The 14,012-nt window shown below is 37.7% G+C and overlaps 1 protein-coding gene across 2 annotated transcripts in view; it reads left to right on the forward strand.

Annotated features, from left to right (window-relative positions):
• Nucleotides 1–14,012, forward strand: part of LOC149229075 (Pseudouridine synthase family protein) — a 380,432-nt gene that overhangs the window by 55,620 nt on the left and 310,800 nt on the right. For both annotated transcript variants that reach the window (XM_089378450.1, XM_089378449.1), the window contains exons 5-6: nucleotides 11,408–11,498; nucleotides 11,908–12,097. In XM_089378450.1, the coding sequence (XP_089234576.1) occupies nucleotides 11,408–11,498; nucleotides 11,908–12,097 (281 nt within the window). The remainder of the gene's footprint in view (nucleotides 1–11,407; nucleotides 11,499–11,907; nucleotides 12,098–14,012) is intronic.

Genomic DNA, 14,012 nt, shown 5'->3' on the forward strand with positions numbered 1-14,012 from the left:
ACACATCTGTTGGGCTTCATGAGCCTACATTTCACTGGAGCTGACCTTGACAATTTGTTCATAGGAGAAATAAATTCATAATTCCATTTCTGCTTGTCAGAATCAGATGATCTTTATATCAAAATTGTACCTCTCCAAAAGAGGAATCCAACGCAATAATCATCTCCATCATATGAGCTATCCGAAGGTGGAATTTTGCCCTAGTTGCCAATTTTAACAGAAGGAATCAAAATTTTGTCTATCTTAGAAAAATAATCGATCACAAATCTAACCATCCAGTTAGAGCCGTGATAAGAAAACTAAAGATGCACAAAATTCATCTCAGCGACAACACGTTCCTATATGGCAACATATCTTTGAAATGCCATAATCTGGGTTGAACATGAATCTATTTCTATGGTAGACCGAAGCACAAGCCATATTATTATGACAATCAATGAAAAGTTGCGAAATATAGTATGCTATAATACATGGTTCTCCAAGGTTTAAGACTGAGCATCATTAAAGAGTATGTGACTACAACAAAGGAATTATGATAACCAATGATCAAATTTATGAGGAAGCTCATCTCTGTTGCATTGTATGCAATCAAAGGAAGAGACCGAAAGACCAAGACCTTGTAAAGAGCTGAAACTAGATATCTGAAGTCTTATAATGCATTGGTATGAGAAGCAATTACACTATCAAGATTCCTATACGTAATAGAAGAGTAAATGACATCAATGAAGCCGACCTATCTGAGAATCCATGACACTGCCAACAGATAATAGGAATATGACATCCTGAAAATTGAATTCTTCTTTGTGCCTAGCTTGAAGGACAAAGGACTAAAATCACTGAGAAGATCATATGAAGAATTGGTTATGGACAAAATTAAAGTTTGAATTTCTCTGTAAAGCAGGGCAATGAAATTTCTAAGGTTCAAGGAATTGAGGCACCATTATTGAAGAATGTTGGCACTTAACAAGCTAAGGTTGTAAAGGTATGTACAATTTTTGTGTGCATTTCATGATCCATGCCATTAGTTTACTAGATCATGGTGATGATCATTTGAAAAATAGTAAAAGGGTTTGCATAAATATAGACTAGAGACAGTGACATATTGTTGATTTGGTAGCGCACCAAGAAGATCACTGCATATGAAGACTAGATCAAGAAATGAATTGGATAAAAAGCATGTCAATAGTATGATTTAGTGTTTTGCAGTTAGCAACATGCTTGTAGTGTTTTGCAATTCCTGTATGGTAGGTCTTGATGAATATGAAGAATCTAGGGTTTGTAGAATTTGCAGTTTGTGAGGTCTTGAAGACTTCTGGCATTTAGGGTTTATGAACGCCAGCATAGTTTGGATCAAGAAGAACCCTAGGAGCAAGACTCTATCTAATCACATCCACTGTTATAGGTAGTTCTAACCCTTACCCTTCATGTTTAATATGACAACGAGGTTGGTGAATAGGTCCTAGATTAAGAGGGAGCTAATCCTTCTCAAAAGATAAGTACTCTATATCTCCTTGTTTATTATCTTTGTGTCTTTTCCTTTTTGTTCTTTCATGGTCTTCTAATAAAGGCTGCATGTCAAGGAAAGATCTATATAAAGCTTGGCTACCAGATGAAATATTTGAAAGAATGTGGCATATCATGGAGAATATGAAGGAAGGAGCAGTTTGATGTATGCATCAAAGGAGACAACTAGATGGCAAGAAGTTCACTTACCTTAGATGAATAGAAGGAGCTATAAAGATCTGGGTGAAAACAATAGTAATTGAAGTTTGGCAGAAATCCCCAAGAAGCTTGTGATCAAAAGGAAAAATGATTGATCTAGGACAAAGTCCTTAAGCAAGAAGTTGAAGAGTTCTGATATTGTTGTATCAATAGTCGATTGGTTCATTCTAGGAACACATTGATTGATGATTGAAATTTGAAGAGCATGAAGCGTAATTATGAGGATAGACCATGCAAAGGAATGTTCATCTCAGAGGGAGTAATTAGCAGAAATTGACATGAAGAATCCCACACCTTGACCAACGGATTTTGTGATTTGGTAACTTAGATATTGATGATTTGTTTGGGATATCATTTGGCTCCTTGGAAGGACATATTGTAGAAGTATGGGTAGAGGCTGGAAAGACAGCAGTTGAGATAATAAGCTGTACCTATAATTGTTTGGTTTAATTCGATTTGGGAGCACATGGATTGAGTGGACAAAACTAATGATGGCTTGCAAGAGAATGAGGGCATAATTATATTATATAAGGAGAAGACATGTGCTAGCAGCTGTGGAGAAGTTTGGCTCGTTGAAGATGATAGTTGAACCATTTTGTTATCTATGATAACCCTTGGAGTTAGTTTTTGAGTCAATGGTTAAATTAGATAGGGTTTTCAGTTTTCTTAAAATAAAATTCATGTACAAAAAAAGTCTGTTTGGTCACCTAGTCAGTGTGTAGAGTCGACATGAGCCTAAGTGAGGATCGATGATGTGAGAAGACCACTTTTGTATATTTTTCAGTTAATAAGAAATACAGTTTTCAACAATACTCTGTTTTAACCTGAGATTCATTTTGGTTTCAGTTCCATCCTATCATGCTTTCATGTTGTTATCTGTTTTCATAGTTTATTTGATCACTTGGAATTCAATGTTATATTGCTCCAACTTCCTTCAATTTGCTCTGTTTTATTGTAAATGTTTACTTGACACCAGTTTAAAGTCAAAAATGCCTCAGCTTCCATGAAAACAATGTTGTTTATAATTGATTTTCTTTAATTGACTCCATGCCCCAATGGTGGCTTTCCTCACACTCTTTCCCCCGCAAAATCACATGAAAATCCACAGTTAGCCATCTAAAACTGAGTTTTAGAATATTTTCTAGTTTTCCTTGAGAGAGCCCTGTCATGCTAGAAGGGCTAACTTCTAGCTACAAGTGGTTTGAAATAGTTATGCTGGGTTGATTGTCTCATCTGATGGTCTATATGGATCGAGGACTTCCTTGAGAAGGCACTCAAAATGTTGAGTGAATTCCCTAATAGTTTAATTTTCAGTTTTCTTAGCATCTTGGAATTTGTCAAGAAGCATGAGTCCCTCCTTGACTGTGGCCCATCTTTTGTCGAAAGCTCGGTGAAAGGTATCCCAATCAGTAATGCTACTGTGGGGTAGACTAATGCACCAATCTCTTGCATATCCTTCTAAAGTTAAGGCTAATAACATCATAACTATATCTTCCTCCATGTTCAATTTGGCACTTACAACCCAATAAAACTCCTGCATATGTTTTTCAGCAGTAATATCATTCTTACCATTTAATTTAGGCAACCATTCACTATACTTCTTAGGTAGAGGATATGGTGCATTAGAAAATTTGCTAACATTCAAGGGCTTGGATGCTGCAATGAGCTAGGGCTTGTCCATGGTGTTAGGGGTAGCAGTATCTATAAATAGGCTTTTAACCCATAGTCTTAAAAACCAGTGGGGTTGAACTGCAAATTGGTCAAACCGACCGGTCAGATGCTTGAGCTTGCTAACTAGAGCAATAAACCTGATTCATGGCCGATTAGGATTGGTTAGGTACCAAACCGGTTGGTTTTAACTTTTTGTACCAAACCAGCTAGTATGGTATCTAACTAGTCCTAACCGGTCGGGTTTGTAAAAAACCGGCCACCTTGGAATAAGCATGCACTAGTTTTGTAATTATAAAGGAAAATATTTGTTGTTGGTAAGAGGGATAGCAATTCTAAATTGTCCACTCCCAAGGTGCTCCCTTGATGCTCCCTGATACTTCCTAGATGCTCCATACTGGTAATTTTAAATTCTTATTACTTAAATTTTTAACATTACCGTGAAATGACTCAGGATGTTTGAGAGTGGTTCCAACCTCATTGGACTTCATATGGAGAAAATAGAATTTCATATCCCATTCAAAATTCAACAGACTTAACAATTTTCAGGATTTCAGGATCAATGGGATTGTGGCATTTCATTAGATTATATCACATATGAGGGTATGTGATTGGCATTTAATCAAGAGCACCAAGCCCTATATGTACCCTAGTGTTGGTGGTGTTGATTGTTGAACTCCTTTGTCATGGCCTTAGCAAAAATGTTATTATAGGGAAACTCGATGAGTTATTATCAAGCAATCAAGTTAATGTGGAAGCCTGAGTTTGATGAGTGATCACGTTGATCAGTGATTTGCAGTAGGCTAGTGGCCTAGTAGCTTGAGTTGTAGCATTGTTTTTTTACTCTAGATGCCCTTTAAAGCCTCATTGCTTTTGTTTTTTGTTGATGATATGCAGTGCACTTGGTGCCAATTTGATATATGCAGTTGCACCCTTACATGGTATATAGACGAGCAAATTTTGCATATTTTGTCTCTAATTGTTTGGAATCATCATTTGTAATCTTAAAAATATTTTTTTCATTAAAAATTAATTATTGTATGTATTTTTTTCAATTCCAGTTTATTGAATCCGGTTCAATCTCGTTTGATTGAGTTTTGGTTCCAATCATGGTTACATAGGTAGTTGGTTCGATACCTGGTTTCAACTTTTAAAACTATGTTCTAACCACAGGGCTCTTTGGGATCACAAGGGATGTAGTTGTGTTAGTTGTTTTGCGGTTAGTCTTCTTTCTTGGAGCTATGGTATCGTCAAAAGAACTACCGAGGGATCTAATTGGATTAGTATAAGTAGTCACCAGAATAGAAGCTATTTTTTTGTTTCAAATATTCTCTTCAAAAGTAAGCGAAGCTTAATGTTCAAACAACGAGGAGGTTGGCTCAAATCCTCCCTGGAAAGGGCGTCGGAAATGTTGCCTAAAAATCTTGCAAGTCTTGAGAGAGGCCTCACAAGACAAGGGCTAGACCAAGATACAACAATGAGGTGGAGGCCACTATCACCTCAACACTCCACTCCCTTCTCTTTAGTGGAGTTTCACCACAAGGGAGGTTCCTGGTATAAGTCACCTAATAGATATTCTAAGGCAATAGCTCAAAGGTGACAACTTTAATAGGCGTAGGAAGGACACTTAGACTAAGAAGAAGGCTCAATTCAATATGACAAGGAATAACATGCTCTCCAAGGAACTTGCCAAGAGTACTTATAGCCTAGTGTTTGAGTTATATCAATATGCGACAAAAGTGGCACACTTGGCATATAAGACCAAGAAAAAGCTTGTAAGATAGGTATGATCAACAAGAGCGAACCACAAGCCTTCAACAAGCCCTAAGTTGAAGCCTTAGTGCTAGACTAGGGTTTCGTAGGGCAAAATTGCCCAGGGTTTGTGATGTCAGCCCTAGGGAGGCTATTCCAACTGTCTAAAAAGGAATATTTGGATGTTATAAGGTCCAAATAGCAAGAAAAGCCTCAAAACATGTCAACGACTTAACCCTAGTTGAATTTCACCCTATGCCCTAGCCTTAGCGGCTCGCTTTGATGGGCCGAAATTGAGTGAGAGAGGAAAAACGATGAAGTTTTAGTAATTCTTGACCATCTATGTGGAAGCTAGTTCCTACTAACTAGGGTGATGGAGTCTAAGGGAAAATTTACTTTAGAGATATCAAACCCTGAAAGGGAGCAAGAGGGAAACCCTAATTTCCACTTTCAAAGCCCTAGCTATCACTCAATACGAGGATAAAGGCAAGAGAAAATAACTCGCTTGGAGGTTCTCAAAGGATGTTCAAGATTCTTTAATTACATCATGCAACATTTCACCAAAATTTCACATAAAGATATGCATTTAGACAAGAAAAATAGAAACCCTAGCAAAATATATAGCATACAATATTGATAAAAGATATTCAACAATAAAATAACTCACAAGGTATCAATAAAAAATCCTTCCTTATCCCAAATTGACGTCTCTACCAATGTTTTAAAACTCCGGCTCCGACTTTGACTCGGCTGAGTGTCGACTCCGACTCCGACTCCGACTTGGCCGGCTCGATTTCAATGACTCGGTCGTTGTAAAAAATACATTAAATATTTATTTTTTATAAAAACACATAATTTTAAAGATTTTCATTCATGTTTCCAAACACATAGCGTTAGAATATAGATAGAAGACAACATATGATCAAAGTAGGCTCATGAATATATCCATTATATCAAAATGGCACCCAGTGCACTGTCCAATACATACACGATGATGATATAGAGATCAAAACAAAAACACATAACTAACGAGGCTAGAAATGGCCTCTACAGCAAAAGTCCGTGACCAGTACTACTTAGTACTGGCTACTGCTAGAGTTGCCAACATCATTTGGCTCAGTGTTACTTGGGAGTGGGAGCGAAAGTGGGGAGCGGGAGCAACATTTTCAGAAGCTGCCGGTTTGGGAGCGAATCCCGGAGGAGTTCGACAACCAATGTCACTAACATCAAGGTACATAGAGGGATTGGTGCTCTTGATTAAATATGAGTTCCATACCCTAATACATGACAAAAATCAATGGAAACATTGCAATCCCCTAATCCTATAATCCTGAAAAACTGATAAGTCTACTGAATTTTGAAAGAAATCTAAAATTCTACTTTCTCCATATGAAATCCAATGAGATCGGAACCACTCTCAAACATCCTGAGTCATTTCATGGTAATGTTAAAATTTTAAGTAAAAGGAAGAAAATGAAGATTAAGGAGAATGCAACTTTTACTTTAAGAATTTAATATTACCATGAATAGCATATCAATACTAGGGATCAGAGTCAGACAGGGAAACCCATGAGTCAGACAGGGAAGCCCAGGGAGTCCCCAAAAATGAAATTTCAAAAAAAAAAATGCCGCTGAAGTGACTTGACTAGCCGCTGTTACCGAGCTGGCCGAGTTGGCTCGGACTCGGCCGAGCCGGCCGGGTTGTTACCGAGCTGGCTGAGTTGTTAGCCAACTCGGCCGGCTCGGTAACAACCCGGCCGGCCAGTCCAGTTCAAAGGCCGAGTCGACCTGGTTGGGCTATGACTCGGACCAACTCGGCCGAATCGGAGTCGAAACGGCCGGTTTTTAAAACAATGGTCTCTACAACATGGACTATTCTCCAAAAGAAAAAATATCCACAAAGATCACATCTCCACAAGAGTAACAAGCTACAAGAGCTAGGCTGGAAATCTCTAAGAGGGCCAAAATAGGCACAAGTGATGATGAGATGTAAGAGTGAGGTGACCTTTATTTATATTGTGAAATTTTTATCTATTGCAGTAATTAGAAATTATTCTTTTAACTGTAAATTTAATTATGCAATTTATTTGCTACGACAAACAATGAATAAAATCGCAACTGCAATTTTCACCATAAAAATGTTGCGGAAAATAAAATGCTGAAAACTGAGAAATTCTAGCACACACAAGAATTTTGACACAGTTATTTTTGGACAATTGTCCCCAAAAAAACCTAATGCGGGAAAACCAATGTAGCAGATGAGGGTTTTATTATTATTCTTCAACAACCATTCTAAGTACAATAATTTAAATGCTTAACTGGCAAACTAATTTGAGGAAAATACCATCTAGGGTATGTGATTGGTGGAGGAGAGTTGAAGATAGATCCTTCCAAGATGGAGGCCATCATGAAATGGCCAGTGCCTACTAATGTTTCTGAGGTCAGGAGTTTCATTGGGGCAACACAATACTTGAGGAAATTCATAGCCTCATTTTTAGCGGTAGTAGCACCGCTCCATGCCATAACAACAAGTGGCAAGAGTTTCCAGTGGGGAAAAGGTCAAAAAAAGGCTTTCGAGGAGCTAAAGAAGAAGATCAGTCAAGCACCAGTTCTGGCATTACCAAACTTGCAGCGGCCCTTTGAAGTGGAGACAGATGTGAGTGGGTATGCTATGGGAGTTGTCTTGATGCAAGGAAGAAGGCCCGTTTGCTACCATTTTGAAGTATTTCATGGGGCAGTTCTTAACTACCCTACCTACGATAAGGAGCTCTATGCCATGGTGCAAGATGTGAAGAAGTGGAAACATTATCTGATGGGAAAGGAGACAATAATCCACATAGATCACTAGCCATTACAGTACTTGCAGGCCCAGAGTAAGCTACAACATACTAGGCATTACAAGTGGATGGGGTTTTTACAACAGTTTCATTTGGTGATCAAGTATAAGAAGGGCAACACAAACAAGTTGGCCGATATGCTTTCAAGGCCACCCACATCAAAGATTATAGCTTTGGGGATTCTTATGCACATGGAGCCATTCACCCATGATGCATACAAAGAGGCATATTCAGAAGATGAAGACTTCAAGGAGGTGTATCAACAGTTGCAGAGTTAGAGTCATGTGCACGATGGCGACAACATTGTTGACTACCATCTCCAGGATGGGTTACTCTACAGGTTGGATAAGCTATGTGTTCCTAAAGGTGAATGTTTGCAGCTGATTAGAGAGGCTTACACCTCCAAGGTTGCATGGCACTTTGGTGTAGGGAAGACCGTGGCTAACTTGCAGAGGTATGTGTATTGGCCCAAGATGCAAGAGCAGGTAGCTAGGTTCATAAGAGGATGCATGCTTTGTTGTACCAGCAAGCCTAGCAACAGAAACATGGTCTGTATCATCCCTTACCTGTACCTACTCGTCCTTGGGAAAGCATTTCCATGGACTTTATGGGAGGCTTACCAACAACCAAGAAGGGACATGACTACTTGTTCGTGGCAGTTGCCAGGTTTAGTAAGATGTGTGTTTTGATGCCCTGTAAAAAGATGATCAGCGGACAAGAAGCAACAAACTTGTTCTTTGGACAGGTCTGGGTGCACTTTGGGATACCAAGGAGCATCATTTCAGACAGGGATACAAGATTTCTCAGTGCATTCTAGACTACATTGTGGGAGAAGATGGACACAAAGTTGAAGAGATCTACAACATTCCATCCACAGACAGATGGGCAGACAAAAGTAGTCAATAGGACTTTGGTGCAACTTCTGAGGGGATACAACCAAAAGCATCTGAAGACTTGGGATGAAAATCTGGTATATATACAACATTCTTATAACAGAGCAGTCCACACTTCTACAGGAAAGTCCCCATTTGAGACTTGTTTTGGATATTTTCCACCTTCACCTTTAGATATTGCATATGGGCAACAAGGAGGAGTGAGGGAAGATCTTACAGGAGATGCTTTGAGGGTTGAAAAATTTATAGAGAAGATTAGGAAGATCCATCTACAGGTACAAGAAACACTGCAGAAGTCGCAGGAGAAGTATAAGGCCAGGCATGATCAACACAGAACAAAGAAATTATTCAAGGTGGGAGACAGAGTATGGCTACAGTTGAACAAGGAGAGGCTGCATGGGTTTGGTAAGAAAATCAATGCTTTGAGGTATGGTCCCTTTGAGATACTAGAAAAGGTGGGTGATAATGCCTATCGACTCAGTTTACCACCATACATGCGCATTTAGTTAGTTGTGAATGTAGAAAATTTGAAACTCTATGAGCCTTCCATGCTAGATGCAGAGTTGACAGAAGATACAGTTTTGCAGAAGAGGTCCAAAACTACAAGACAGGGGTAGCATGACCTTTGGCAGATTGGGTTGAAGGGACAACTTCCGGGCAAAGCTAAATGGTACACTAGAGGGAAGGTGGAGGAAAAATTTCCTCACCTCATTCAGTAAAAGCTTTTGGGGACCAAAAGCCTCCCAAAATGGGGAGGTGTGATCCAAATTGGATCATTATATTGTTTGTCATCCATCTCGATGCATTTAGAGTGGAAAAAGTGGAGGAATCATCTCATGGGACCGTTTTTACTGGCGGGACTTAGTTTGGCGAAATAGGGCCTGAAACCTTTCGGGAGCGTTTTGAGGCATCAAACAACGTTTCTTTTGGGGGTAAAACTTTGCTACTTCAACACAACACCTTTTCATGCTATTCTACACACAAAGACCTTTCCAACGGTGCAAAAAGCGTGTCAATCAGAGTCCGTATGCAAAAGTTATGCCACTCAGAAGTTGACCTTCCTGTTTTCACATCTATAGTTCGGGAGGATGCTGCGTTAGCCCCCATTATTCATGGAAAAGGGGATAGCCATGTGTTTGTGATGTAAAAGACTCTAGAAGTGTCTATTTTGTAATTCTAGTGAAGAGTTGATGTAGTCAAGACTCAAACTTAACCACTAGTAGGCTATCGAGCTGTGTTATATCCGGGCCACTAGGAGGAAGAGGCATTCCATTCTTTTGAGAGCATTTTTTCCATAGTTGAGCAAGATAGCCAGGAGAGATAGGAGATGGAACACACAGAGAGGATTTGTGCACTGTAGCAGCCCACAGGCCACAGGCATTACTTCTTTGTACCTGCAGCCATATTTCCAGATAGAGAAAGAGAGCGAAGCGACCTCACCTTCCAGCTGGGTTTTCTCTCGAAAGGGTTTACCATGCATCTATACAAGAAGCATCTATTTGCATGCATGCACTAATTACAGTTAAATCCACAGATCTTAAAGTTTAATAAACTGTAATAGTGTAGAATTTTCAGAGTTTTAATATAATATTATTAGATTTGTTGTGACGAACTGTCCAGTGGAAAACATCCACAGCAGTTTACGGATCACCTCACATCCCCCACTAGCTGGTCTCCATGAGCAGGAAATGTCACTTAGTGCTTTTTAGTATTGACTGGCCAACTTGGCTCATTCTTGTACTATATTTAAAAACACCTTAGGGTCTTCAAATTTCAAATGGATGCACAAAACCTTAATAAGTTAACACATGAAAGAAATGATAGGTCATTTGACATGGTCATACCCATCATAGCTTGCATTTATACAAGAAGCTGACTGTGGTGGACCCTCATATACATGGAAAGGAATGGAACTCTTTTTGTCTATTGGGGTTAAGAGCAAACCAAAGTGGTCATAATACTTTGGGAGCAACATAACAAAGACTTGATGGCAATGGCCCTTGGAAGGGTATCGTGGATCTCTGATTGCTTTCCCAACGACAGGCAATACAGATTGAGGGCTGTCTATAGAAAAACGGCTCCAAGCATGGTCATTTTAGTGCCAGAAATTGAATGGGATGTTTAAATTTACATGTGCATGATTTAAAGTTTATGCTTTTGAATGTTAAAATTCAGATCCATAAGATTTTGTATGGGAAATACTTTGTTGGATCTGTTGCATGATGGATTTGTGATCCATTGTTTTAGCAAAAATGTGCCTCGATATGTTATATCTTCGGCATGTTCACAAATTTGTTGGTGAGGAATGACACTGTTTCCTAATTTTTCATCTTTTTCCATTCAGGTCCCAACTCATGGTTTTTTTGAAAGAAATGTGATAACCTTTCTGCATACTTGTTACTATTGGAACTTGGGCAGTTATTAAAACTTGTTTGTTTACAGTCCAACTTTTATTGTTATGATTGAAGTGCGATTGGATACTTTTCTAGTACATTGTGTACCCTCATTTATCTTTTGCAATTATGGGATATGCAGGATAGGGTCCAAATTGGTTTATCATCGCCTTTCATGGAGGGAGCCAGTTGCACCCTATAAATTATATGTTCTGTTTGAAGATGATCATCTGGTAAGTTTCTGTACGACCACATTTTGGTTGATAAAAATTTGAGGTGACAATGCTGAAGCACGGAGTGTTGATCTTTTTAATTTCAAAGACTTGTAATGATAGAAGAGTGCAGACAGTGTACTATTGTTTTGAGTTTGTAGCATTTTACAACTACAAGTACTCACACCACATGCTAGTTTCTAATAATTCATTATAGTACAGGTCATTTATGTAACCAACTTTGAAGTTTATATAGGTGAACTTCCTAGTGTGTTAGTTTCTGGTAGATGACATCTCAGCAGGAAGCTGACTTGGCTACTGCAATTGCTTGAGTCCGGTGTTGTATTTCAGGTTATCTTGAGATGTTGTTAACATCTAATATAATGTTCTATGGTGTTTTACATCTAATATGATGGTTTATGATGTTCAGCTTGCAGTGAATAAGCCATCTGGCCTGCAAGTTCTACCTGGGGGACTATTCCAACAGCGGACTGTATTAACTCAGCTCAAGTGGAAAGCTAACCAGTCGAGCAAATATAGATTAGTGGCTGGAAATACCATTGTTGATTTGCAAGAATCCCATCCTGTTCCTGTTCACCGCTTGGGTAGAGGCACATCAGGTACTTTCAGTTTCCATTAACATGACCTTAAGTTAGGTTTTTTAGGAATGATTTGCCCCCCAAGGAAAATCTCATGGGGAAACCCAAGAGATGCTTCCTTACATTTGTGAATGTCATCTTTAATAAACCCGTTGGTGTAGAGTCTAGACTAGTGCGCCTTACCAAAGGGGATTTGAAATGTGCGCCTGCATGTGCAGAACTAGTCAAACACCTAGCAACAATGGTGATAGCTAGTTGAGCTAATCCCTTGGGCCAGGTTTCTAGGAATGTCATCTGATTATGCCTAGCTTTGTTAGTGAAGTAAATTCAGGTTGTGTTGAATAATAATTGTAAATGATTCAAAATCTTGTCAGAGACAATCAAAACCTGTTATCCATTTATTGTCATCTCTTGTATTGCTGATGTGATCCCAGTTCAGAAGTTCTGATGTGACACTATGTAACAATAGTTGTGCTTTGTAAAAATGTGTCTCTAATAATTAAGTTGAATTAGGAGGCTATTTGTCTATCAAAGGGTCTATTGCATATTGAAGCAGACAAAGTTCCTTCTTCAAATTAATTACTCCAGAAGACTTGGAATATAAAGATATCCATGAGGATACAAATATTATATATTAAATGTGTGAATAAGAATGATGATGCAATGAGAGTGAGAGCTTTGCTTATATACTATGCAGGCGCCTCTTCATGGAGAGTCATGTCTCATTTAGACACGACTCTTCAACCTAATTACTAATTTAACTAATCATTATTAATTATTATCATTTACATTATTTCCTATATATTTATTCATAACATTGCCTTTCTCCTCAAAAAGCTTTGTCAACAAAGCTTGTCGATGAAAAAGGCTTGATCTCTTTTTCGGGTTCGAATTTCTTCTCGTCTTGAAACAATAATCTTCGTCGATACAACTTGATATGATTTTCTAAGTGACAAACAAAATTGTCGCACTGAGAAGGAATCAGACCATCCTAGATTAATCTTTTGTGGAATATTCTAATCCATGTATTTTTGTCTATGTCACACGGTTCGAGTTCAAATTCGAGTTCGACAACGATTAAGTTCGATTTGAATTCAAGTTTGACAATCAGGTTCGAATGAGGTTCGACTATACATATTTTTCAACATATATATATATATATATATATATATATATATATATGACAAAATAATAGAAAATTCAAAATCGATCCATAAACACATGAATACAAATTCTTATTAGTAAACATACATGAATAATGTAATCATTCTAACATCTAGTTAAATGTAAACATACACAATAGTAGTTTGCAAAAGGAGATGACATAATTTTCAGTCTTCAAAATTTAAATGAATGTCAAATACTAGTAATCTTTTAAAAAATCACATAATCAAAACATGATCAAAATTTAAACATACACATCATTTAAGGACATCTTCCAATTTCAAAATTTTAAATATCATCAAAGTCATAATATCATAAAAGTCATCAACACATGGAATTCCATCATTTGGCTCATCTAGTGAGTCATCATCAATGCTAATATAATAAGGAAGTCATAAAGACCATTGCCAAATAGTTATAATCCAGCCAAAATTTCCTTTGTTTTTCTCAAAATCCAGCCAAAATTTCCTTTGTTTTTGAGAAAAATTGTAGCCTCATTTGACTACAACATTTATTTTTTATCACAGTTTAATCAACAAGAATAAATTAATATAACATACTATTTAATACACATTGATAGATAACTTTCAAATATTTTATTAAATTACTTTTAAATTTATTGCGCCTCTCAACTCAATATGTTAGAGATGTTGTAATGTAATGTTTAATATTTTGACTAAGTCAAACATTTTAACTTCGTAAAAATAAAAATAAAAATAACCCATAATAATAAAAAATAAAAATGGCCAAAATAAATTTGTTAATTTTAAAA

This window comes from Pinus tabuliformis, chromosome J (genome assembly GCF_031772625.1).
Source record: "Pinus tabuliformis cultivar Carrire ecotype Pingquan chromosome J, CPIR1, whole genome shotgun sequence".
Classification (NCBI taxonomy): Eukaryota; Viridiplantae; Streptophyta; class Pinopsida; order Pinales; family Pinaceae; genus Pinus; species Pinus tabuliformis.